This window comes from Falco biarmicus, chromosome 7 (assembly GCF_023638135.1).
Source record: "Falco biarmicus isolate bFalBia1 chromosome 7, bFalBia1.pri, whole genome shotgun sequence".
Lineage (NCBI taxonomy): Eukaryota > Metazoa > Chordata > Aves > Falconiformes > Falconidae > Falco > Falco biarmicus.
In genome coordinates, this window is record NC_079294.1 from 50,685,240 (window position 1) to 50,712,253 (window position 27,014).

Consider the following 27,014-nt stretch of genomic DNA (forward strand, 5'->3'; position numbering starts at 1 on the left):
TTTATCTTTCTGAATTTATCTCCAGCTCAATTCCAGGCCTCTTGTTTTCCTCTCCTCTGTGCCTTCAGCTGTAGTGCTCCTCCACAGCAAGGACCGCAGGCTGTTTGCAGTCCAGCTGGGCACTGTCACTGTGTAGTGTCACACGGACCGTGCAAAGCACAGCGAGTGTCTGAATAGCAGATCATCCACCCTGTGTGCCACCTGAACTATCTTCCTGATATTGTAAAAAGATACTAAAATGTTGCAGCCCTCTCAGAACTAGCCAGCTGCAACAAGGTCTTTTACCATCACATACCAGGTTAACTTCAGTAAGTAGTTAGCATGCCTTGCCCTGGCACAGCCACCCACCTCCCACAAGGTCTTAAAGGTCCATCTACTGTTCATACTGTTTCTTCATACTCTTCATGCCAGTCCCTCTGCTGCCTTCTCCTTGTCTCTCCTCATCCAGGGCGCGCTCTCTCTCCTCCCAGTGCTTCTTCTCAATCTCTCTTGGCTGCTCCTCGTCCATACCCCTTAGAGCTATTTAACTACTTCACAGGAACCAGCCATAGCTGCACCTTAACCACATTGGCCAACCCACAGCCCCTGAAGCCAGCCCACAGCTGTATGTTATCAATGGTAATTAACCCAGCTTCATTCCTCTACAATTCCCCCCTTTTTTTTCTATTTTCTTTTCCTTTTTAACATTTCATACCTTAGGTATTTAACAATCATCACAACCTTTTTACAAATAAACTTCTCGTACAGTCCTCTATAATTCCTCTACGTGAAAACATATTTTCATCTAAATGAAATTGTCCCTTTTGAAATCTCCAGCAGATGCATGGAAGAAATACCCACCCATCAGTGTCCGGAGACAGTCAGAAATTCGTTTGGCCTTGCGCGTCTCTGCTTTTTGTGCTCAGTTGAATGCATTCTGGGCTTTAAATTCAGGTCAGCCTAAGTGCCTAGTGATTTACACCTCCAGCTGCTCAGCAGCTGCGAAAATGAGACAGGCGGGTGGCAGAGCAGTGGCCGTTCCAGCAGGGATTGCCAGGAGTAGTTGGAGCTGCCGGGTGGGTGCCGCTGTCGGGCTTTGCTGGGAGGCTGTGGGCCACCAGCATGTCTGCGTGTCTGATCCCTGAACCCCATCCTGGCACCTGCTGTCTCATCCTTGTGAAGGTGTTAACTTGCCAGACTCCAGAGTATTTTTATGTGCAGTGAAGTGTTTCTTACACTCTTCTTTGCCTTTGCCCCCCACCAAAAGCAACTTCTTCACATCACAGGAGTAAGAAGCTTAGGATGCGAGGCAGTCAGGTTGTATCCTTGGCTCTGCCGTTGCCTGAGGAGGTGATCTCTGCTTGCCTGACTTCTAACATTGATGACTTTTTATAGTAGGAACTATCATCACTAAAATGAAGTATGAAATTATGAAAAGGAATACTTCCTTTACCCTGTTTGTGAAGATGCTTGAAGAGCAGACCCCACAGCAATGCGCACTCCGTTCTTGAAGCGCTTTTCTCACGCAGCTCAGTATGTCGGGCTTTTTTAGGCTGTCATACTGTCGGGCATACTTAGCATATGTACAGCAGGCAGTGATTTCGGCACCACGATCCAGGTTTTGACTTGGCATGAGCTGAAGTGTATCCACTGTACGTTGACTGATTTTCCTTATCTCATCACTTGTTTCTCAGACCTTTCCTTCCTGGCCCCGTGCAGGTTTGATCTCTACAGCCAGCCTTCGCGAGCTCCGTGCCGCTGTCAAGCAAATGAAGATGCAGTAAAGTCTGTTGCTTGATTTGCGCTGCTGTGGCTGAGGAATTTTTTTCAGACCAGAAGAAAACACTGCTAATCGTTGAGCAGGGAAGAAGATACATGCATTTTTGGCTGTTATCCCGGAAGCTTGAGTAAGCTGTAAATGATAATGACAGCTGCTGGTTCAGAAAATTTGATCCCAGTGGGTTTATTTCACTCAAAATTGCTGTCATTATGAAGCTGCTTGTAGTTTAATGGAAGTATTAGCAGTCTGAACTGGCACTAGCTAAATGTTCTGTTCTACAAGACTGGTTACGTTTTCCACAGGAAATTGTTTTATAAATCATCCTGGAAGTTTAAGCTTATTTGAATGCCTGAGGGTGAAGCATACTACAAGGATTTGAAATGGAGTTTGTGAAGAGTATGGCATTAGTAATGCCTGGGAGCTGCCAGAGCTGGACAGAGAAACAACAGACTGAACAAGAAGGTGTCAGTGGCAATGCAGGATTTTTGAACCCTCTGGGGGCCTTCACCTGTGCAGCGGTGGGTGTCCGGCTCCAGTCCCACTGGCGGCTGAAGCCACAGAAGCTCCCTCGCAGGGAATGTGCACCTCATAAGACCTGTCCAATGCGCAGATTATCCAGTTCTTAAGGACTAAAATTAGAGCTAGTGACAAACTGGCAAGAGGTGCTTAGCAAGAAAACAGTGGAAGGGAATCATTTTTGTCGGTATTTTTCACGGAATATTTCAGCTGCTTCTTAGTAAAAAGCTCAATCTCCAGAGGCCAAAATGACACTCAGATAGAAATAAAAATATTTCTGATCAGTACCTTTCCAGGGAAGTGTACGTCGATGGATTTTTTTTTTTTTTAAGGAGCCATGCCAAAAATGTTTTCACATACAATGCTGTGTATTTTTTTTCTCCTAGATGTTGTCTATGTGGGGCTTAAACTTTCAAGAATTTGTATTACTACGGAGCTCTAGACATCTCTTGAGTTGTGAGGATATTTATAGTTGTGGGTTTTTTTTCTGAAACCTTAGTGCTGGTGCACTTTCTTTCACAGTACTTAGGCTGGTATGCCAGACTGCTATACAACATACTTTCCAGTGCCGTCCAGACTGAATAAATTCCTAGATACAACGTTCCTAGGTACCACCCTGAGTATAAAATTTTAATCTCCTCTAAATATGTACCACAGAGCTTCCTTCAAGTGAATTCCTGGTTCAAATCAAATAGCAGTGATTAAGGTAGAGCATTCTTTTTGTATAACAAAATCCCAAAACTGTACATCCAGAACTCTTCAGCCTCTCAAACACTCCAAACCTCTGAAGTTTTCTTTCAGTGTAGGCATCAAATTTACAGTATATGCATACAAAAATACATCATATTCCCTTCTGATTTCAGTCAAGAAAGAAAAAAACAGAGTTTATACTGCCACGACACTGGGCAGAGATTGCTACCCAGAGCTTTCAGCATGCCTTCCTTACGATGTCTTTGCTTGTCCTGTTAAGATGATGCTCAGGAGTTGTTTTGAAAACCAGTAGCAGTAGTAAGGCATGCTGCTCACCCCATCACAGTGCAAGTAGAAAGAAGGTAACAGTCAGGATTTCTTGTTCCCAGCAAGAGAAACAGCAACTTTATCTGCCTAATTTGCCTTGTTCAGAAACCCAAATGCTGTGCCGTAGCAAAGCACCACTGGGAAACATTTAGCTCTGCTGTGTATCCAGTTAATGGGTCAGTTTATACTTGATTTAACGCAATGCCGAGCTTGGCCCCCTGAGTGGACATTTTCAGACGATGGAAATTTCTCCTGGAATGTTTCAGTTCTCCCTGAGAGCGCGCGAGAAGAGATGCAGATACATGACACTGCACCTTCCTTTTTGTACTTGCAGTCGGATGTTGTGCGTAATGACAGATGTGTTTATAGCTCTTAATCTTTTCCTTTCCATTGCAGTACTTTCCACATAAGAATCTGAAGATGTTTCTATGAGCCAGTGTTACCAGAAATGACTTGCCAGTCCAGCCTTTCTGAATCTCAGGCACTCTGGAGGCTTTTGCCCTCTACTTATGGCTTCTCAGAATTCAGCGGGAATGCGGGAATTGTTCTGCTCCACAAAGAGACAGAAGCATCGTGTAATCTGCAGGAGATTTGGAATAGTCGCATTTGTATCTTCACTGCTGGCCAAGCACTCTGGCAAAGATGGTTGGGTGGTGGGTGGTGGGTTTTCTTTTCTTTCTCTTTTTTTAAACAGGTAGCATCAGAGTATTATTAAAGGTATTTCTACATAGTTTTTATATTTATGAATATTTAATACTGCTCTTAAAAGCGCAAAAAAAAAGAAAGATTGACAAAAAGATTAGCTTTGGTGACTTCTGCAAGAGTACTTGAAAGAGAGCACGGGCCTTAAATAATGAGATGCCTCTATCACTGTGTTGTACGGCTGGGGATCTTGCATGGAGATCGCCTTAGGTGAAAGAACCGCAGTCGAGATCAAGCTCCCAATGTTGAAGACAACCACATCCCAGGTTTGCTTTTCAGTCACTGAAATGGCAGTTGCTGGGTTTGGTGCTTACCTTCAACCAGTATTTCATGGATTGTCATGTCCTTATGAAACTTGAAATACTTGCCTTTTGTATATGGTAACTGCATACATGATTCATTTCTTCCCAAGACAAACGTTAAAATTGTGTCTTTATTCTCAAAGAGGGTCCTGCATTTTACTTATTCTATGGGCTGATAATGTTGAATGGAAGAATATGATCATCTGTAACTCATGAAGAAGTTAAAGAAGCACAGAACTACTAAGGACATGAAAAGACATTTTCTTTCTAAACCAGCTATGCAATCTTTCCCATAAAACGCATGAATGCAGCTCTATATTCCTCTTCCTTGTCCAGCTGGAAATCAGCTAGTTTGTTTTTTTTTTTTTTTAATTCCAGTATTGTTTAGGTACTGGGGCCTGAAGACAATCATTTGTGTATTACTGTTCTAACAGTCAATAGAAGGGCTCTGTCACTTACATGGCTTCTGTATCAAAGTCATTACAATTAAAACTTTTGACGCATTCTGTTGTTCTTTGAGGATTCTTGGGCTAAGCACACAATAATTTCCTTTCTGGTCACTATTCCAATTACTGTGAAGTTAAATCTTTCAAAGGATGAAATGTGTTATTCTTATTGAAAAAGTTGTTAAAGTAGAGAAATGAATCTTTTTGGCATTTCTGTAGGATGATGATGTTTATCTACCTCGGAACCTCTTCTGTATGGTGAGCTTGCACTGGAGCTTGCTGTTCAAATTTACACAGTATGCATCTTAGCGGTATGGTTGTACATTGAAAGTGTCCATGGAAATCTGTATATTCAAGGCATACAGGACAGACTTGTCTAAGATAGCCTAGGGAAAATGAAACTTCTATGTTAATAATAACATTTATTTTAAAAATATTTTTTAGACTGATCGTATTCAGTGATGTTTATGGCATTTTAATACTTCTTCCTACTGGTTTCTGTTTAGATAAATGAATTGGAGCCTAAATTCCCTTTGATTTATTCACCCAAGTTAAAATTAGCATAAATCCATCCTGATACTGTTTTGATTGAGTAAGAAGAGATTCAAGCCTCAGTCATTTTCATTTTGAGCAGATTAAGTTAGATGTCTTGATTGATTCAAACAATTTGCAAGGCATTGGCATTAAGAGAGATTATGTTAAAATTACTTCCTATGCCTTGAAATGTCAGCCTAGTAGTTTTTTATTTCTTTGAAGATGTACATTTAATCTTGAAAGCCTTGTGAGATGTTTCTTCTGTCATGATGAGTATGTATGGTAAAATACCAGGTTGCAAGATTCTGGGCCAGGTTATTCAGACAAAAAGGATCTGGCACTGATGGCATAGGTCAGGTCCTTATGGGATCAGCTGGTTTTTTTCTGTGTTTTAAACTCTCTGATAGCTAAAATTCTTTGCTTCCTGACACTGTGTGTCATTCTACGTTTAGGTCATCCTCCTCACTTATAGGAGGACCTCAGTTGCCTTGGAATGTGTTCAGTGTGTTGTCACCCTGCTCTCCCTGATCTGAATGTCACAAAGCGGTTGAAGAGAGACCTGGGCTGGCCGTCAGATGTTTACCCTGCAGTCATCTGTCTGAGCTGAGAAGCAAAGAGAAAAAGAAGTCAGGAGCATCCTGCAAAGGAATATTCCAGTCCATAGTTAAAGGAAAAAATCTTGTAGGGTACTGCAGATACGAATGTATGCATGAACTCCCTTTATTGCTTTATGTTCCTCTCCTGTAACAAAAAGCTGAGCAACATAGTACGGCCTTGGGGTTTGAGAGGTACCCATGCTCGAAAGGCTTCTGGAGCAAAATAATCCTGCCTAGTAGCAGGGAAGTTATTATACCATCTGATGGCAAAGGTAAGGGATAGGTTTCTAAAGAAGCTTTGTATTTTCAGTTCCTTCGTTGTCTGTAGTTGGGTGTCTTCTGTTATAGCAAGAGTGTTGAGTCAGTAGGAGCGCAGTACAGTGCGTCACAAGCTGAGGAGTGTTACGAGGTGAAAAGCCAGCTGTATTATCTTACAAATTCACTAGCAAGTGTTTCTTCCCCTAGGCTTACTTATTCAAAAGGAACTATTGGGCAATTTAGAGAAAAAATGAAACAGTGAAAGAGATTTAGACTTCCAACAGGTTTGGATTTGGCCTAAAAGCAAAATGACATGCCTTTTGTATTGCAAAAAGGGTCTTAAATATGAATGGGCATTTCTGTATTTGCCTTCAAAAATGGACAAAGAAAAAGGAAAACTGTGACTCCAGACTTCTCTTAAAATCGCCAAGTGTGTATCCGTGTGTTATCTCTAGTTTATATACACTCAAAGCATCTCAGGGACGAAAAGGAGCTGGTGGAAGTGAATAAAATAATACAGCATCAAAAAGCAAGTAATAACCATGTTATTTATTAACACCCTTTAGCTGATCATTGGTTTAAGGGAATACTGTAAGCTGAGATTTGTAACAACCTGTAGGCCAAAATCTGATCTTCATTACTTCCATACTCACCATCAGTAAGTCTGCTGACTTCAATGGAATTAACTCGTAGTCTATAATGGGGTCTGCGTTGAGGAGAGCAGCTGGGGCGCTGCTGCAGTGCTTTGTGCTCTCTCAGGCCCTCGGATGTAAGCTGAAAATGCTGCGCGCTCTCCGGTGTGTCCATAACCACCTGCTCCTCTTGCTCTGGGGGCTCAGTGTTGGAATCTCCCGCGGTTCCTCACAGCCCATGGAACTGGGCTCCTTCCCCTGTTGCCCCAGGGCTGGTTTGTCTCCTGGCGCACCTCTGGGGCACTTTGCTGCAGCAGTGAGGCGGCACCCTTACTTTGGTGCAGTCATGACTCCCTCACGCTGTTCCAAGTTTCCCCAAACTATAGGATACTATATAGAATCTGTGATGCCACAAATAAAAGAAGATTTAAACTGTGGGTAATTACTGATTTTAAGACTGTAGATAATTACACAGAGATTTTCATGTTTGATCAAATATATGGTGTTAAATCTTACAAGGGGTAAAACTAAATACTTTGGAAACAGGTACGTGAAAACATAACGATTTTATAGAATAATTTGTGTACATGATTTTCTTTCTTGATACACAACTAGCTGGACTGTGACCCAGTACAATGACAATACTCCTCTACAGTATTTTTTACTCTGTCTCAAACGCTGTAAGATTAAAGCTCAAAGATACTGTAATTTTCCATACAATTACTAATTTCTTTTGTGTGATGTTGGTGTCAGTAATGCCTGATATTCATCAGAATAATGGGTTCATTTTTTCCCCTTTCACGAGTTAATATGCTTTTAATTCCATCTGTTCAGTTTTGCTGTCTTTCAGTATCATTGGATATTCTTTTTTTTTTTTTTTTCCATTTTGCAGTAGTAGTGCCTCATGGGGTTGTGTTTGTAAAAGTCATTATTTCCTATTGTCTGTCATGTGTTCTCTGGAAACGCAGTGGCCACAGATGTTGCGGGCAGCAGCAAACCATTGATTTATAGAATGCCTTCTGTATTTTCCATCTTACCCTGTGTAAGTTACACTAGCTTGTTTGCCTCAGAACAGTGACAAACACTATGCTGAAGCCTTTGGAGGTGGTCTGTGGTATTTGGTGTGAGCAAACACGCAAGTGGATTCGTTTGATCTCTGTTACTTTAGACGTGTGTTATCTGATGCATTGCAGTTTATCTCCCATAATGTTTTCCATTAACAAGTTTTATGTGTGATTGCTGTGAACCATCTCTGTCGCAGATGATCTGTGTATTTCACCGTCCATGGGGTATGCCATGGCATATGCCAAATGTCCAACACGTGGCAAACACACTCTTCTGAGTAGAACCATTTCTTTGAGTTAAGGTCAAACGGAGGTAAGGTCCCGTATATATCATTATCTCTGTTCTTACAGAGGTGGAACCTGTTTCTTGGGTTTTATGAAAACAGCGTATTAATAGAAATGTTTTTTAGTCGAATCCTTGAAAATTGAAATGCACATTAAAAATTTAAAAAATAGGGATTTTGTTGCAGAAACTATCAAACCTCATATTCTAGAGGCCTGACTAGTTTCAGATTATATTCTGAGATAAGAGACAGGGGTTTTGTTGTGGAATGGAAATAACTGCACTTAGCTCAAAATCTGAAATAAATGAATTTGGCTGAAATAACAGCAGGAGTAAAAAGAGTTTGTAATGTTATTGCCCAATACACTTCAGCTGGGACAGACAGTGGAATTAAATTTGATGAGGAAGACATTAAAGATAATAAAGTTATTATTGTTCCTGTCCTTAGGGAGATGTGTGTCTGAGGCAGAGTAAAGGACATGGTGAAGAGATGTTCTGCTTTTTTCTCTGTGTGGTTTTGCAGTTACTGGTGTTTTGTAGAGGTGTTGATGACACCGAGTGACTGTCGCATTCACTTTGGTGGGGAAAACAAAGAGGCTGTTCTTGGTAGTGTTGAAAGAGCATCAGCATTACAGATGAAAGTGCCTTTATTTAGCTGGAAGTTCTGCCATTTTGATCTTTCAGAAAAAGAACTTTCACAACCTGAGCTCCAAACAAAATGCCCTACTGCCCTTTTCTTCTACTGCCTGTCACGTGCCAGAGCAACGACGAGCCAGGTGTGACAGCCTTGCGTGCTTTGACGTTGCATCATACGTTACTCATCCCCTCCATTCTTTCTCAGTTAAGATTTGCTCAGATCCAAATGTTTTTATACATTGATCCGTGACTCTTGCTACAGCTATTTTGCACATGCGTGGCTGGTCTGGCACGTGTGCTGTTGAGTGCGTGCTGGCAAGCCCTGCAGTACAAACCATGGCTTGTGTGGCCTTCCCCGAGTCTGTGCTGTGGCAGCTGAGGTGTGTGTGCCGACAACGTAGACCGGAGTGGTGTAACTCTGCTCAGGAGGGTCATGGGCACCAGTACAGCCTCCCCCTGGTTTTCAATGTAGCTTTTCTCAGTTGAAATCAGTGGATGTGGCAGCCTGCCAGGACCAGGGTGGCTCATTGCCGTGGGCTTCGTCACAGCTGGGAGAATTCAAGACAGATAAAGCTTGCTTTTACTTCTGTGGACTAATGCGCCATGTGGAATGGTAGCCGCTGGGGCGTCACGGGAGGCTTTGGGCCGGTCCCTTGTGCAAAGCGGTGTGAGAAGGCAGGCACAAGGTGTCTCTGTACTTGGTGGAAGTGGTTCTCAGCTCGCTCTGAGGAAGGATTCGCCTGCCCAGTTCCTGCTCGCAAGCCGGATTCAGCTCTTTAGTAGGCCTGTCATCCCTGGGGGTACGGACTGCTCCTCACAGTAGCCCGCAGGCAGTACTGGTAGCCAACTCGTGCTGATCATCAGTGATATTTTTTTAAGTGATCTAATATTCCAGGCTACTTCAATGGCACTTGGATAAATTGATATTCACCAGATTCCCCACCCCATCCCCATTAAGAAGAAATTATCTTCTCTTTAGGAACCTGTTCAGCTTTGTCATTATGGCCTAGTAGACCCTGGGAGGAAAAAGAATATTGGGCTTTTAACTAAAATGGTTCTTTTGGTTTTCAGAAAATGATTGTGCAACTTTTTTTGTGCAGATACAAGATTCTACATACGAAACCCATGGTAGATTCAGAGAGAATTCCCTCTAGGAGTAATCTGAACCTGAGACTGTGCTTGCTCTGCCTAAACAAGTAGGTTGATTCATGTGTGTATTTTCAGAAAGAAATTAAATTCCAGGAAATTCAGTCAGGCTTTTCATATGTTTAAAAGTTTTCATCACTTTTATTGTGATTTTAGTGACCATTTTCCTTCTGATGATATAACCAAATATGATAAGGAAATACAGATACATTCCCTATTGTAATTTCACACATCCTAACAATGACAGCAGCATTAGAATTTACAGTTACACAAGTCACTATTATTACACATCTTCTAAACTTTGGCTTTCTGCAGAATTTGCTGGCAAATGCTCCTGATGGAATGACTTAATCCCACATAACTCATTCTCAATATTTTTTCCATTTCCAGTTATCTCCAGTAGCTAAAAAAGCAGAGGGAATAATTTGTGTCCAGAGAAGTTGGTGTATTTTGAGGTCATACTTAATTCCAAGAAATTCACAAAATTAAATACTGGGTTATTAGTGTAGTGAGTCCAGCCTGCTTTGCTTAGAGGAGTCTCTTTTTCTCACCGTAGTAATTCTGTAGTAGCCAGGTATTCTTGAGGGCCTGGTTTCAACAACAGGAAGGCTCCTGCTCACTTCAGCATGCAGGCATCAGCTCAGGTCAGTAATCATGTTTTACTTTGTTCAAATGTGGAATGCATAAACCACATACCAAGGACTGCAGATAATAAATTATTCTGTTTCTGAAGAAATACTAATAAGCAGGCACTGTCAGAGATGGAAAACACATTTACTGCCAGTATTGTTATTGTCTCATTCCTTATGAGACAATACGTAAAATGAAAGAAAATATTCTAGCTTCATATGAGAAATAAGGGGAGTGTTTGATAATAGTGGCCAGAAGTGAAGGAAACCTGCGTCATCGGCAAACGTTCTCAAAGTCGGCAGGATTTTGAATGGTTTTGGGAATCTGCTGAAGTTCACAAGCCAGGCCATACCTGGGTAACGCCAAACCTGAGTCTCCTGTGACTGGGGTGCCGCACCTGCCCACAGGGACCTGCAGGTCAGCTGGGGTCAAAATGGTGCTCAGCAGCTGCTAATCAACTCCCTTTGACACAGGGCACCTTGCAGGGTGGGGGAATCAAAGGAAATGCTGTGAGCAACAAGTCTTTAGATGTTAAATAAAATGCGGGAAAGGAAGAATTTCTGAGCAGCTTGTGAAACCAAGCTTCACTCCTGCCGCATCCTGCAGGAGCACTGTTAAGAGGTATTTGAAATTGAATGCAAGTCTCTTTATTTATGACCAGTTCAGCCTCAGTCGTGTTCTGTTCTGGAGAAGAAACTCTCCTTTGTTATTAAATTCTCCTGTAATTCTTTGTGTAACTATGAAGTCAAGTATTATTTGAACAGGTGAACAGTGAATTTTTGAATCATTGTTTTTCTCAAACCCTCCGGACTGCAGGCAACAGGTCTTCCTTCCAACCTCCATTCATATACTCGGCCAAGAACCCAGCAGAACCGAGGGGGAAGGACCTTCTCCGGCACCCAGAGCGCAGCCGCCGGCAGCGCCATCCGAGGCAGGTGGGCAGCAGGCGCGAGGGGCCCATTGGGATATGGGGAGTTGGGGGTGTTTGTGCACCTTGGGTGAGCAGCCTTCGCCTGTGCCCTGCATCAGAAATGAAGTGGATCCATTGCTCTATAGGGGTATAGGTTTTTATATACACTCACCTTCCTCTGTAAGTGTGCAGCTGGCTAAATCATGCCATGTGTAATTGCTGTTGGGAGGCAGGCACCAAACCACCTCGTTCTTTGGAGGGTCCAGTACCATGCTACTTGTGCTAAACAGCACCAGCATCTCTAGGATGTCCATTTGATTTTAATGAGTTAATTAAAACTTGAATAAAGTGAGACTACTGAAAAACGCAAAAAATCTTCTTCAGCCGCTTCATCTGTGCCTTCCATGTTTAGTTTGAATGTTCTTGCTTTACTGGTCTAAACAAAGAGTATTTGAGGCCTCACAGAGAACACTGGCATCTGAGTTCACAGTGTGTTGGTTTGCTGTAAGACCGTAGAGTGAACTCAGCTAACGTTCCTCCTCGTTAGCTTGCTCGGAAGGAGTACAGGGTGTACGCAGAGGCTGCAGGCTTACCACCGAGTGCCACTGCACTCCACGTTATCAGTAAGCGTTTGATAAAACAAAATCTGGCAAAGCCAGAGTAAATATTTGAAACAGTATCTTCATTTTTTGACCAAGCTCCTCCTGGGAAGAAACTTGAGATTTGTTAAATCCCTTTGAAAATGTTGGTGCATCATGTGAAGGTTCCCTCGGGCATCTCTGCTGTGTGTTATGTACCAGGGGACTAACCAGTGGGTTTGGCTGCAGGTCTTGCAGGTTTGCCAAGAAGTTTGGGGCTTATTCTGCTCACACAGCTATAGAAGTAAAGTCAGCTGCATTCAGTGTATTGAAAAATACAGCTTTGTTAGAGAAGCATACCAGTTGTGACTCATTTATGGTACATTCTCATTATTTTTTCATTTTGTTTATTTTCAGCAGAGAACTGGTGGAACACTTAGTATTTCTGCAGTTAATCTGTGTGTTAACCTTGAGAATAACAGTGCAGGAAAAATTGAGCCTATGACATGAGAAGAGCCTAAAAAAATCTTGACTTGGTAGAATGAAGCGGAGGCGCTTACGAATCCTGTGATGAAACCCAGGAAGCTTGATTCAGCGAATGGGGTTTTGAAACCCACAAAGCCTCCTACCTTCCCCTGTCCTATTTACCTGAAGATATAAAGCAGGTAGAATTTTGTAATTGATAGCTAATCTACTGCTATTGAATCTGATAGTTTACAAATAATTGTGGTTCTTTGTGGCCTTTGATACTAATTACTCTCCTTTTTATGTACCACTAAAAAAGGGGGAAAATGAAGAAGTGTGTGCAGAGGGAAAGAGAGTCAAGGACACTTCCCTGGTCATTGACTGATTGATTCTGCCCCCACGTAGGACCTTCAATCATCGCTATGACTGCTGAGGCAGCCAATTTCTAAACTCTGTTTTATCTTAGAAATCCATTATAGGGACAGGCGGAAAAGGCAATTGTGATAATTTTTAATCAAGATTCCTAGATGGTTTCTTTTTTGTGAATGGGATTTGCTTTCCATCTAGTATCATCCTTCTTTTTAATATTTCTGCGAAATTTGACACTGCGGTAGTGCTGCTGGCAACATCTTTCTTCTTTTTCTTCTTGAATTCCTTAAATTATTTAGATCCATTTTTTGTTTTAGTTTAATGATTTTTGTTAGGTCACAATAGAAGTTTGGAGTTTTGTTGTTGTCAGCTTTGATGTATAATCATCAATTTGACATGATTTTGGCTGCATCTTTCATCTGTAAGCATAATGGGCTGCAAAAAAGAATTTGTTTGAAACCAGTTAGAGTTATAGTCAAATGTTAATAACCACTAAGAAAGGAATTTTGTCTTGTTGCTTCTTTCAGTGTGTGTGGTCAGTGAAAGCAAACTGAACAGAATGGAAATAGCTGACATGCTTCTGGAATACTCCCCTACTTTGGGAGCTGGGGAACAGAAATGGCTCTTCATTATGTTTCTGTCTTCAATCCAGTTGAACTGCCGAAATGCAGAGCACTATTAGATTTTTTAATAGAGCTTTTCCAAAGTTCACAAGATGATGTAAGATGTCTGGGTCACAATTTTGGGTAGATTCTTATGGAAAATGAGCCCAAACTGCTATGTCACCAACCTTATTTTACTGTGCCTGAGGCTGCAGAGGTCTTTATTATGAAGGGTTTTGTTTGTCCATCACTGAACAAGGAAGAAGACATATAGTTTGTATCCAGACTCTTCCAAAAAAGCACAGGAGAGTGTCTAGACACTATGAGAAAGAGTCTTTTCTTGGTTAAAAAACTAATTCCACCTGTAAGATTGGTATAGTTAAGAGGAAAATGAACCAGAGGGTTTGAGTTTGTCCCCCAAATGGGTCTTCCGGGGGGGTTTATTTATTTTCTTCTTTTGCTTAAAGTGTTTTATTCACCTGTAACTGTAAATGTCCTTAACGATACCTTGAGGATGTCTGAACAGAGAAATGACAATTAAAACTTCCAAAGAGTAAAAACTCTCTGGAAGGCTGAGTATTAAAACCAAAACCCCCTGCTGGCAAAAATTCCTGCTGCTTTGATTCACAGCCAATTACACCTTCTCAGAAAACAGTTTGTTACCCTTTTCCCAGTCATACCAGTTGGGACTACTTGGAGGTTATGAGTTCTAACCAATATAATAAAAGCTTACCAACATTTTAAAAAATACTCATCATGATTTGTGTATATGTGAAATAAAAGACAAGGAACATGATGACTTTTAATGTCTAAGAGCAAATACCACAGGAAGAGTCCTATCATATCCTGACTATTACAATTTGTATGCTTTGCAGAAAACAATCTGTGGAACTATACAAGAAAGAGAATATATATAAAAAATTTAAAAATAGAATTTATTTCTCATATAATTGATACATTTACTAAGCTGATAAAAACTATGAACAATTGTTCTCCAGACATTCCAATGAAGATTTGAAATAAATCCAAGTGTAACTTAAGTTCAAAGAGCTTGATTCTTCTTCAGTTCTCACAAGGTTATTTCAGAATTAAAAGCAGTTAGTTGAGTTCATCCGTGCAAATTTTAAGAAAGATTAGAATCAAACTGGATGTTTGGCTTACAGTGAAATGTACAGTATTTGATATCTTGATGATAATCAACTAGCAGTGTTGCACACTGCATATAAATACTGCTTTACTTTACGACTTTCTCCAAAAGTCTCTGTTTAGAAGCCTGGTAACAGCCTATCCAGTCTGTAAGATTCATGAGTGGAGGTGTCCCCAGACATAACATAGGGACCATTAGTTGGGTGGTTGATAACAAAACGCCAACGTCAGTCTTTGTCTCTGCCACAGAAGTCATAGTTTAGCTGGGCTGGGAGCACACTGATGTGGCTTGACATTCTCACTTCAAACCTGGCAGCCCAGAACTTAGGAGAACTTGGATTCAAACTGCATTTTATCTGAATAATCAGAGATGAACTTTTGAATAGGAAACTTTTTCCTTGTCTTTGCACAATCAAAATTGAAAGTAAACCTTGGAAAGCTCAGCGCACAAACCTAATGTTGAGTTTTCTTTCTCGTTTGCTTTTGTCCATTTAGAAAATCCTTAGAGATAGGACTGACATCATGTGAAACCATATGATGTTTAACTTTTGTTATTATCTGGATTTAGACTTTTACATCTCACAATGTGGATCTCTGTTATTTGAGCAAGAACGATGAAATAGCAATAGTAAGCGGTTAGCCTCAGGCTGGAATGGCTACCGAAGAATGAGACATACATACATTTTAAAATTTATTTATTTAGCATTTTCCCTCTAACTGGAAATATATGAAAAATCAGAAATTAATTTTAGGATATCATGGTTATAGACTTATTCACCCTCTCATGTTTTTGATTTCCCATCCTGGCTCCTCTCTTTCTGTTGCTGTTGTCCTTCCAGATCCAGGCTCTGCCCAGATTCACAGGTCCACACAAGACAAATACCTGACACAGAAGTACCTGCCTTGACTGTGTTAGCTGTTCACTCCAGAGCATGATGGTGCGTTGTAGCTTTACAACATAACAGTTGCAAGATTATTTAACATGAGCAATGCCACTGTTTCTGTATACCTTCCCAGACTGTTTTTCAGAAACACACATATGTTAAAAAAAAAAAACAACAAACAAAACCAGAAGGCCCATCTTGAAGCGAGTGTGATATAGAAAATACCAACTATGGTGATTACATTTTCACACAGTTACTAATGTAGAAGCACTGTCATGATGGTAGGTGTTGCAGTGTTCTAAGTAGGTTTGGAAACAGGCACCATGCGGCTTCCCCCGTGATTTCTGTAGGAGGGCTCTTTCTTAGTCCTTTTAGTCTTAGGAAGCTGGAAACCCTGAAGTGCACTGTTTCCGATATGATTCAGAACACGTCGAATGAATTTTAGGTAACATTTAATATTAGCTGAACAAATTCAGCCAACCTCATGTGGTGAAAGCTCCAAGCTAATAGCTTCAGCACGATTCTACAGGCAATCTGCCTGTACCACAAGAGAGAGCCCTTGCTATCTTACAAGCCTCACTTACAAGAAATAGTATTATGCCTTCTAATTCTGCCTTCTTTCACTTTCCATTATGGGGCACTACACCACTGTTTTCTGTTCTGCAGCCGCTGTGCACGACTGTCTGCACAGACTTTTCACCACTTCTGCATATTGCCAGGCATGAAAACCGAAACTCGGCATCTTCTTCTCTATGCTGAGATGACAAGCCATGCCATTTTTGATACAACTGTTACGTAAAGAGACAACAGTGTCTTCTTTCTGTCTGTTTCAGAGAATCACGGAATGGTTTAGGTTGGAAAAGACCTTTAAGATCATCCATCCAGCTGCTGACCTAGCACTGCCCTCTCTTGCCCAGGACTCTGACAGGCGCTTCAGCAACTGCATAATTTAATCCCCGAGTGATTTTCTGTGACTCAGCGCCTGCATTTCACATTTTGGTTCCCGGTGCCCTGCCCGCCCCTGCCCCTTGCTGCAGCCCGCAGGCAGCACCGCCAGCTGCCCCCACGAGCCTTTCTCATTCTCCCTGTAGGAAAGTTACACATCGATAGTATTTTTACAGGCCTGCAACCAGCCTGTGTTTCAACCATTGCAGGAGCTGATTGTGGCTCAGGAACGCTGCCTTAATGAATCCATGCATCTGAAGGGCTTAAAGGCAACCATGTCTGTCTGGACTTTTTCACTCTTCCATATTTGCATTTAAAAAAACCATATGTGTTTAAATCCTCTTATAGAAAAAGAGATCCTGAAATGAAACGTGTTTGTGACTGTCACTTGCCTACCCAAATACCCTGATAACAGCTGGCTGTAGAGACAGGTTTTGGGGGTGGTGCACACATGGTGCATTTTTGCTCAGGCTCATGAGGTCAAATTCAGCTGAAGCATTCAAGGTGCTGGTGATGTGATGGAACCGAACCAACTGCATTACAGTATAGGCCAAGAGAAACAGAGCAAGGTGTACGCTAGTTGTGTGACTGCCAGCTTATCGTGGTACATCGCTATCTATGACATGAATGAATGTCTGTCCGACTACGCTTTCCTTTTTCAGCAAGTGCTTTTTCTTCTGCTAATTTCACCCATGTAACTTAAACACTCTCCCTGCAGAGACACCTATATGGTTGGCAAACAAGACGTGAGTTTCTTGTAAGTGTGGGAACTTGAGATCCATGTTAGCGTGAGCTGGATCCCATTCCCATTGTCACAGCATTGTTTGCATGGGGTGATGCGACCTGAGGTGAGCTTGAACACTCATGCACGGAGTGCAGTTTTGTGTGCCAAGGGTGGCTTCAGTCCCAGCAGTGTATCCTTTCGGCACAAGGCTGGCTGTAGGTGCACAGTGACCCTGCCAAAACACTGCCCAGTGCTGGCTGTGGTTCTGCGTCACGTTGTGTTATTCAGTGTATCCCTTAATTTTATTCTTAATTGATGTTTCTTGTCTCATGATCTGAATATGCTTGGTGCTAGAGCTCACCACAGTTATTGCTCCGTACCCTGCCCCTTTACGCTTTCCTCAGGTAAATTTATCACTTAATTCTTCAGGAACTGTGTCTCATTAGGGACTGAAGAGTCTAAATCAACACTTGGTGCACTGGTAGTAAATAAGCCATCTTAAGTTGTTCTCATTACTCCTTATTTTCAGTTCTTTCACCAGCCTTCTCCCACCACCCTTTCATCCTGCTATGTTTGCAGAATACGTAACATAAGATACTCCATTTCAGTTGGAGGTTCTGAAGACAGAAATTTCAAGAAACAGAAAGTTCTTTGTTTTAATAAATCTGATGTTGTCATATACTTCCCCAAATTCAGGAGAAATTAATTTCAAATGAAAACTCGTGAAAGAACTTCTGGGGGAGCTGCTTCTGTGCGTAGAGCTCACATTCAGGAAATAACTGAGTTATGTCAGGACACAACAGTTGTGGCTGGGTAGCTATGTGGTAAATGCTTAAGATTAACCCAGTGAGGCCTTCAGAAGATTCCAAATAAAAATGTTTGCTGTAGCCATTACTTGCTTTGAGTAAGGTATATATATTCCATAGCTTTTGCGAAGAGTTTGCAGGTCCCTCAAAGGGCACTAAGGATGCGTTATTGTTGGCATGGGCTAGCAGTCCTCACACTGACCACATATGCTATTTACTGGATTTTCCCTGAAGTACAAGCGCTTACAGTTTTACATCTGCTAGCGTTGGTGTTAATAAATGACGCTGCTGCAAGAGGCAGTTAGGGTTTGAGGTGGAGAGAATGGAAAACATTTGTCTTCAATAAACTGAAGTGGTTTTGGGGCAGTCTTGAACACATGCCATGGAAACACAGCTTAGTCTTTAAGGAGTAACATTTCCCCCTTCTCAACCATCCATACTTTGTATCTTTTTCTAGGATGCAGATCTCGTTTTCTAGACTTGCACAAAATTTCCTTTGATACTAATATTAACAGGGTACGTACAAGCGTTTATTACGGCCAGGTAAGCCAGTGGTATAACGTAATGGCATATTTAGCATATAGTGCTAGCAAAGCTGGGTACAGGAGGGCAGCTGTCTGGAGATGATGGGGTCATTTTCCCCTCACATTTTCTTAGATAATACTATTCTTTGATATCTGTCTTAGAAAGGACTTGGGGTTAGTTTGGCTCCAGATTTGGATGTTGTGACTTACTCTTGAATCTGTGTTTCCTCAGTTTTCCTTTGCTTCCTGTCTTTATCCAAAGCCAAAGCCAGAAGTTCCAAAACAGAAAACCACAGGAAAAGCTGCTCTGGTAATATTTGTCTTGAGCAGAAATAAACAGCAAGAGAGATTTCCTGCAAAGTCATTTTCTTGTGAGGAATGTAGCCTGGATTCTAGACCAGATTTAGACTAGATTTAGACTGGCTAAATCTGCCTATTTGTGTATCAGTTACAGATTCTTATTTAAAACACATGTCTTTCAGTTCACCATCTTTAGTTCTTTTTTCAATCCCATTCAGCTTTGACAAATACATTTACACTTTACTAGAATATTGTATTTATTTCTTGAAAAAGGGTGAATGGACCTGTGATAAAATTATGAATTATAAGAATCTGAAGAAAGCTCATTTGCAAGGAACCGGTGTCACTGTTGTAACTTCCCACTAATGAGTGTGTTAAGCACTTCATAGTCCACATCGGAAGAAAAGCTCCTGCCCAAAGCATTTAGGCTGGAATTCATCCCACTGAAGTTTAAACACTGAAATGATTTGCTCTCCATCAGTTTCTGCTGTTTGGCCATTGATGCTGGATGGAAGCTGGAGCGAACAGACTTTCCACTCACAACGTACATACGTTCCATGTGCGGATTTTAAGCCTCGGCTAAAAATCTAAAGACTGGGGAGACGAATCTCAGCTTTCTGCGAGATGGACATTCAAAGTGAAGATAAAATCTTAAGAAACGCAGGCCCGGGGCAGAATTCCAGCCGTGGGTCTGTGTGTAAGTCTAACCCTGAATCACCCCCGAGGCACGCAGAGGAAGGGCTGGCCAGGGCTGTGACTAGCTGCAGCTCCTGGGGCAGTCCACTGCGACAAGGCAGCGAAGGTCTCTCGATACAGGCGTGACTGCCGTTACCAGCATAAAGGCTTGGCTGTGCACCTTTCGGAGGTCTTTGGAGGGGTCCCTGTTCGGATTTAAATGGAGGGAGGGAAGTGCTCCACTGCTACACCTGGGGTGAAGGAAGTTCAGGAGCTGCTGCAGAAGCACAGTTTTGTGGTTGCAGTTAATACAATGCAAATATGTCAGCCAGGACACGGTGTACCAAGAAATGAGTTAGAAAGTCAGGAAAATGGGCACACCGTGATTGAAGGTGAGAAAACTGCCTGGGCCTCTGAAATGTTGTGCAGAAAAGAAGAACAACTCTTGGGCACACCTTGGAGTAGAGAATAGTTAAAAGCTTTGAGATCACAGATCCTGACAGTTGTTGCTGTGAGTTAGAAAAATGCTGCGCTGTCTCTGCTAGCGCAGAGCTGTACCAGCCACTGCACTTGGGAGAATGGGCTTGTAAATGCCTCACAGGAAAAAATGAAAATCTCTAATGCTAACGAGATGTGATGGCATAAACCACTGATGGACTGTAGAACTGTTATGTAAATAATACCATGTATTTTTAGATTTTTCAGAAGAGCCTTACGCAGCAAGGTGAGGTTGACAGACAAATATATAACCCAGTAGACCTGTAGTATGTTTCCACACCTTAACACTGGCCTTCTGAACTACGTAAGAGCAAGTAAAGGTGAAAACACTATATGACACCTGTTTTCACTAAATGCTGTAGATAAATGCCAGCGCAAACATCCATGTATTTGTACAGCAGTGATACACTTTTTCCTGTCACCTCTTTTCATCTTTTCAGTTTTATGTGAGGTAGCTTGTTTTGTGTACTACAAACTCTGCTGGTCTGATGATCCACGTATGTAGTGGCAGAACTTCCCTTACGCATTTTGCAGCTCTGTTACGAAGTAGTATACTGGGCAGGATATTACAGTTTACACAGAGCAAGGCAAGGAATCCCTGCAGCTCAAGGATAGTTGCTTGTCTTCCTGTTCACTAGTCCAGCGCTCTGACGGGCCATCTAATCCCAAAGAAATCCCTTTCCTCCATTCTGATAGTGCAATGCTAGACTTCTAACCACAGGAACATTTATCAATGATAGACTCCAAAATTAATTGTCCTAACCTCTTTTGCTTTCTCTCTTGGCTCTTACTTTTCAGGATAACTCTTCAGCATCTCCTTCCTTTTGTTCTAAGAAAATCTGACTGATGATCAGAAGTGAGTTTAATCATCCCTCCAGTCAATGTTCCGGGATCACTTTTAAACTCTTTAGCCCAACATCACTTAAGCTGCTATACAGGGAATAAAGATAATCTTCAGCAGCCCTTCACTAAGTTATTTCTCTCTCTGTGAGACAGTGGATATAAATCTTTTGTATTCCATTCTGTCCCACTTGATCTTTTCAGATTCTTCATATACATAATGCTTCCATGTAATATAAAACAATTACACACACACACAAAAAAAGGATTATGTGAAGATTTTTATTAAAGTCTACTCTGTGATCTCTTCTGATCTTTCTTTTTACTGGACACTTCTGTAAGTCCCCATTATATGTACCTATTCTTAGGTTCCCGGCTGGGAATCAAGTATACACATGGAAATAAGTTCCCCTGTAAGCAGCTGAAATAATTGTGTTTTATTAATTGTGTCTTTATATCCCTTGCCCATTGATCTCTTTGTCTCTACAACAGTACTCTCAATTCTTCTGCTTACACCCTTCAGCATTCCCGTCAAGCTGTACAGCAGGTCTCTAGGCAGCCTGGATCTGCACCGATGCTGACAAGCCGATAACTATGTGCGTGCAGATTGCCCAGGTCGTTGCTACAGTTGAGTAGTTCCTGCTTTTCTATTCATAAAGGGTCTAATTTGACTCTTTCCTCTACATGGCTACCAACTTGCCTGGATATCTCTACAAGTCTGATCACAGATGTGTAACTAGAAAACAATGCTGCCATTCAGTGGACTGTGTAATTGTTGCTTTTTTGCAGTGAAGAGTTCTTGATAAGATGCAGTGCAACAAAAAGAACAAAGAATGGATTTAATGTTGTTGTATATTCAGCTGGTTTTGCATGAGACGATTAACTGAACTGAGTCTTTCCTACTGAATCAGAAACTACAAATAAGCATCCCTGCTTACTCACGGTGCATCTTTTTTCCATTTTCCGAGGGGAACGCAAATGGCGAATGTGACGCAGGAAAGGAGCACCATCTAGTGTTTAAAGAATAATACCGGAGAATGAAAAGTATGTGAAACGTCGCCCATCGGTTAACACATATAGACCGTGTAATTCTTTGGCTGACTTGTTTGCATATACGGAAAGAATTTATGTTGGAAATGTAATAATATGATGTTCTTCATGGACGTTGTGGTGACTGGGAGGCAGGGGAATGCAGAATGGTATGTCAGTCTGCACCAGGAACAGTAATTTGGAGCTTTTTTTTTTTGCCTATTTGTCTCCGCTGGGAAAAGAAAGCTTAGGAAAATTTTTGGTTCCTGACCTCCAAAGAATGGAAATAATATTAGGCCAAAAACATTCACTCTTCAAAATAATGTAGAGCAATACTGTATGCAAGTACTATACATAACCAGGCTGTAGGAGAGTGACACTATTTATCTTGGCAGTGACGGTCACAATTAACGTTCTGCAAAATATTTGTTAAAATGGAAGTAACCGTTTAGCCTATATCTAAGCGTGCAGGTTTGGACTGACACGATGTGGGAGAGGGTTTGAGGGGGACAACTGTCTGTAGTTCCATTGTTCTGGAAAGCAAAAACCAGTAGATGTTTAGTGTGAGCTCTGAAAAATTCTGGGTTTCATCTCTAATTAAATCCCTGTATCTCAGAAGATACCAGACAAGAGACAAAGTAATTTTTGCTTTCTGTTTTGTGAAAGGAAGCAGTGTACACTCTCAGCCATTCTAATTTTGGAGCTGTGATCTCATTTTAACCAAGAGCATGGTACAGATGTGCTGCTTGTTATTGACTGGTGTTTCCTGCACTTCTGTAAACATGACAGCATGAGCCTGGCGCACACACCAGCTGTACTCTCTCTGCCTCCATATCTAATGATAGTCTCTTTTTCTTGCATATTTTCTTTTTTTGGATAAAATGTGAATGTATTCAAGAACTGTGAATGCTTATATTCATGATAAGATAAAACCATTACAGTTGTAATGAGTTAGACCAGTCTCTCATTTTTGAGAGTAAATTCAGTTTTATTTCTTATGTGTTGTAGATGGCCTTGTTCAGCTGAAAGTGCCATTACTAAAATATTTGTTCATTTTCAGGAGAGAAAAACACACCAAAAAAAAGGGAATTTCAAATATTTTCATGTTTAATGAGCTTTGTGATCATTTTGGAAGTGTAACTGCTGTTTTGCTATATAGAAAATTTACTTGACAGTTGCACTATGGTTAGGAGTTACACTCACAAAATTGGCCCTCGCCTCTGAACAGGAGGGAAATACCTTGTGAGATGCTATTTATATTTGTTTTCTAGACATTGGTTAGCAACAGAATATCACCTATATCATCTGTGCATTCTGGACATGAAAACATGAAAGAAAGAAGCAGGTAAAGGGAAGAGCGGTTATATTCACAACAATTGCTGTTATTTACCAGTCCACATCTGGATCTGTTGCTGAAAACAAAGGGGGGTGGGGGGGGTGGGAGGGGGAGGGCATACATGAAATAAGGAACTTACTTCCCAAGAAGGGGAACTTCTGTTTACATAAATCAACTGTGAAATCAGGGGATTCTCCTGCTTTTAGTGTTGTGAGGAAGCTGAAGAGAAAATCAAAAAAGAGAAGTACTGACGGCAAAACTTTTGAGGATTTAGGAATCGATTCTGTGGTTTATTGCAAGATGTAAGTATTGACAGCAGTAGGAGCCATGGGTGCTCAGCACACAAAGAACAAGGCCACTCTTCATTAAGTTGATGAGATAATGTAACGGATCAGGGATAAGTGCTGGGGCACTTCAACTTGTCTAAATGACTGAGATAAGGAACTGGCAGCTTCTAAAGAGAGTCAGTGTTTTCCCTGTGTAATTCATGTTCTGGCAAATGACACTTGCCAAGGAAGAGCATGATGCTACCAGAAGACAGAGAATACTTTATATCTGGGAAAGAAGATACTGAGCAGTATATATGGAAGAAACGTTACTGATCTGTTGTCTAAGCACCATCAACACTTCTTACTTTCCACGTTTACTAAGAAAGCCTCAACTTTTGACAGAGCAGAATCATTCTTCTGGTCTGGAGGGGGAAAAAAAAAAAAGAAAAAAAGTCTAGCCTTAGTTTGCAACACTTAATCTTTCAGCATAGCACACTTCATGTCATGTGAGTTGACTGGGGAGATAACTTCCACACCTCAGTTTCTATAACACATTACTCAAGTTTCTCTGACAGAACATGGGCTATTTCCTCACTCGACACATTTCTTATCAGTAGGTGACATCCGGAGGGGAGGACTCAAAGAATTCTGCAATCCCTTATGTCAAGGTCAAAGTGGGACCCACAGACAACGCTGAATGTCCAGGTGCTTTCTATCCTTTAACTCCTTTAGCACAGAATGAAAATACTGTCTGGGGGGTGAAGTGGTTACTTTTTACTGAGAACTTGAAATCAAGGCATTTAAAAATGAGGACAGAGTAAGAAGCTCCGGGGCATTGAGGCTTTCTGGATAACTTGGACTTCCAAACTGTCACGATTCAGTCCGATGAACCCAGTTCATAAATAGTATAATCCTAACAAAAACACCGTTGCAACCACCAGCTCCGACCATTGCAATGACCGTTTTCCCAGCAAGCCCTTTGTGCTGGAACTGAGGTTGGGAATGAAAAGCTGAGTGGAGTGGTTGCCTCCTGCTCTCGGGCGATGATGCCACATCAGCCTGCTTTCTGCGTTGGTACCCAGAGCACTGGGCACGGGTATGGGCATGTGCTGGGGGCCGGGCGCCAACAGAGCCCCGTGGAAGGCCGCGTGCCCCCCGGAGCAGCGTGGTCTCTCCACAGAGGGGTTTTCTGTTACAGGAGTTCTCTATCATTAACGCTGGAAGTGCCCTGGGGTCCGAAACGTGCCTGGACGTAGCAGCGAAGCAGGAACACATCACCCGTGTGGCCTGTGGCCTGCAGCCGCTCGCAAGGCCGAGCCCCCCGGCGCCAGAGCGTTCCCCCGGGGCCGCCTGCCCGCCCCGGGAGCGCCGCGGCTCGGAGGGGGCTTCCCGCAGCCGCCGGGCCGGACCGGGGGGGCCGGGCAGGGCGGGGGGCGCTGCGGGCGGCCCGCGGGGCCCCTCTGTCCCGCTGCCGGGAGCCGGAGGGCTGGAGCGCGGGGGCGCCCGGCCCGGGAAGCGCTGTCCGGCGCGGCGGCGGCACCCGGCAGCGGCGCGGCCGGGCCTGCTCCGTGAGCGGGCGGGCGGCGGAAGGCGCCGCTCCACGTCGGCAGCGGGCCCGGCCGCCCCGTGCTCCCGCCAGGGGCCGGGGCGGGGCGGGGCGTCCCTCCGGCTGGGCCCGGGCGGGGGGCGGCGGGGCGCGGCCGCACTACAAGTCCCGTGAGGCGGCGCGGCGTGGGGCCGGCCCGGCTCCCTGCGTGGCGGGCGAGGCTGCGTCGCGGCGAGGCCAGGCGCGGGCGATGCCGGCAGAGGGAGAGGAGGGCCCGGCGGCGGCCGGCGGGGAGGGCGCGGGGTCCGGCGGCGGCTCGGCGGGGGAGCAGGCCGGCCCCGGCGCCCCCAAGCTGTGCGGGTACCTGCAGAAGCTGTCGGGCAAGGGCCCCCTGCGCGGCTTCCGCAGCCGCTGGTTCGTCTTTGACCCCCGCCGCTGCTACCTCTACTACTTCAAGGGGCCGCAGGAGGCGCTGCCCCTCGGGCACCTCGACATCGCCTCCGCCTGCTTCAGCTACCACCAGCCCGAGGCCGCCGCCGCTGCCGCCGCCCCGGGGGACGAGGCCGCCGCCTTCGAGGTTCATGGCCCCAACGGCGCCGTCGCCGTGCTCAAGGTAGGCCCGGGGCCGGGCGGGACCTGCCGCCGCCGCGTCCCCTCAGCCTCCCCTCGGGCCGGGCGGGCCGCTCCCCCCGGGCCCCGTCGCTGCCGCCAGCCCGGCTTTGCCAGCGAAGAAAAGCGCCGTTTCCGCCGGCGCCCGGGCAGGGCAGCGGAGCCGGGCGTTAATTTCAGGGCTGCTTCCCCTCCTGGTGATTGCGCCGTTAAAGCGCCTCCGGAGGGGCCGCGGGCGCCGGCGGGCGGCCCAGTGGCGGGGCGGCTGTGCGGGAGCCACACGTGGAAAACGCCTTTCCGAGTAAATGGGGCGGGTGGGGGCGAGGGAGCGGGTGGCTGTCGGTTTTGGGGTGCTCACCCCGAAAGGTGCCGTGTGGCGGCCGCTCCCCGCCCGCCGCCTCCCGACCCGGCCCGGGCGCTCGGGTCCTGCCGCGCCCTTCCCGCAGCGGGACCCCCGGGAGCGGGGCGCCTGGGAGTGGGACCCCGGGAAGCCGCCTGCGCTCGGTGGAGAGGGGCCATACCGTGCCGAGCACCCGTTGCTGCTTCCCCGCAGGCACCGTGCCTGTGCACCGGCCGCGGGCGATGGACCTTGCTAGGGCGGCCCTGGCGTCAGGGTGCGATCCGTGAAGTCACCCGAGCGACACTGCCGGGTCCCTGCTGTTGGGAAGGGTCTTCTGCACACCTGGCCGACGGTGACGGTCTGAGCACCGGCAATACACGATGGTAGAGGACGGCTTTATAAAGCTCTTTGGTATTCTGTTTTGATAAAAATGAATGGTTGGCAAAATAGGGAATCATTAACATACCTTATAAGTATATATTCTTATATATGTATATAAGAATAAGCACATTAACTGGAAAACTAATATGATAATAGTTTTAACTATATTTGGTTAAGGAAAAGCAACGTGATTGGCAGTTCTGCATGCCTTCATGTGTAAACCCTACCTTTTTCTTCGTATTGCTGTAACGAAAGATTTTATTGCTCTCTGTGAATCTGCCTTTATAGCCCAAGTGTTTATGTTACAGAAGTTTAAAACTGCAGACTCAGTGTAAGCTTTGATATTTTTTTAATAGCTAGAGGGTTTTTGTTCGGTTTTGGTTGGTATCTAGTGATTTTTGTGGGGAAACCTGCAAGAAAATACATAATGCACTTTCTGTTTTGAGGATTCTTTTTGAATAGGAGGGTCTTTCTTGAGAAACATGCACCTCGTGATGAGAACTATAGTAGGAAATAGTATATGCCACCTGTGTAATAAGTAACTGGTCTGTCAGACGGTACTCTGGCAGCAGCCATGGGTGTCTTCTGCAGTCATGAGGATAAAATTCTTCTACTCAACGCTGACGCACAAGCATAAGGAACAGGGAATTTCCTTTTGCAGGTTTTTCCTGATATCTTTTTAGTCTGATGTTACTGTTCGGCCCATGCTTTTTGTAT

General features: G+C 43.7%; 2 protein-coding genes across 2 annotated transcripts in view; both read left to right on the forward strand.

The window, feature by feature from the left end:
* Positions 1-4,800, forward strand: part of CIB2 (calcium and integrin binding family member 2) — a 49,704-nt gene extending 44,904 nt beyond the window's left edge. The window contains exon 6 of the mRNA XM_056347659.1: positions 3,689-4,800. Within this exon, the coding sequence (XP_056203634.1) occupies positions 3,689-3,710 (22 nt within the window). The 3' untranslated portion in view covers positions 3,711-4,800. The remainder of the gene's footprint in view (positions 1-3,688) is intronic.
* Positions 4,801-25,128: 20,328 nt separating this feature from the next.
* The window catches only part of TBC1D2B (TBC1 domain family member 2B), a 37,073-nt gene continuing 35,187 nt past the window's right edge, over positions 25,129-27,014 (forward strand). Inside the window, exon 1 of the mRNA XM_056346017.1 lies at positions 25,129-25,580. Coding sequence (XP_056201992.1) covers positions 25,218-25,580 — 363 coding nt within the window. The 5' untranslated portion in view covers positions 25,129-25,217. The remainder of the gene's footprint in view (positions 25,581-27,014) is intronic.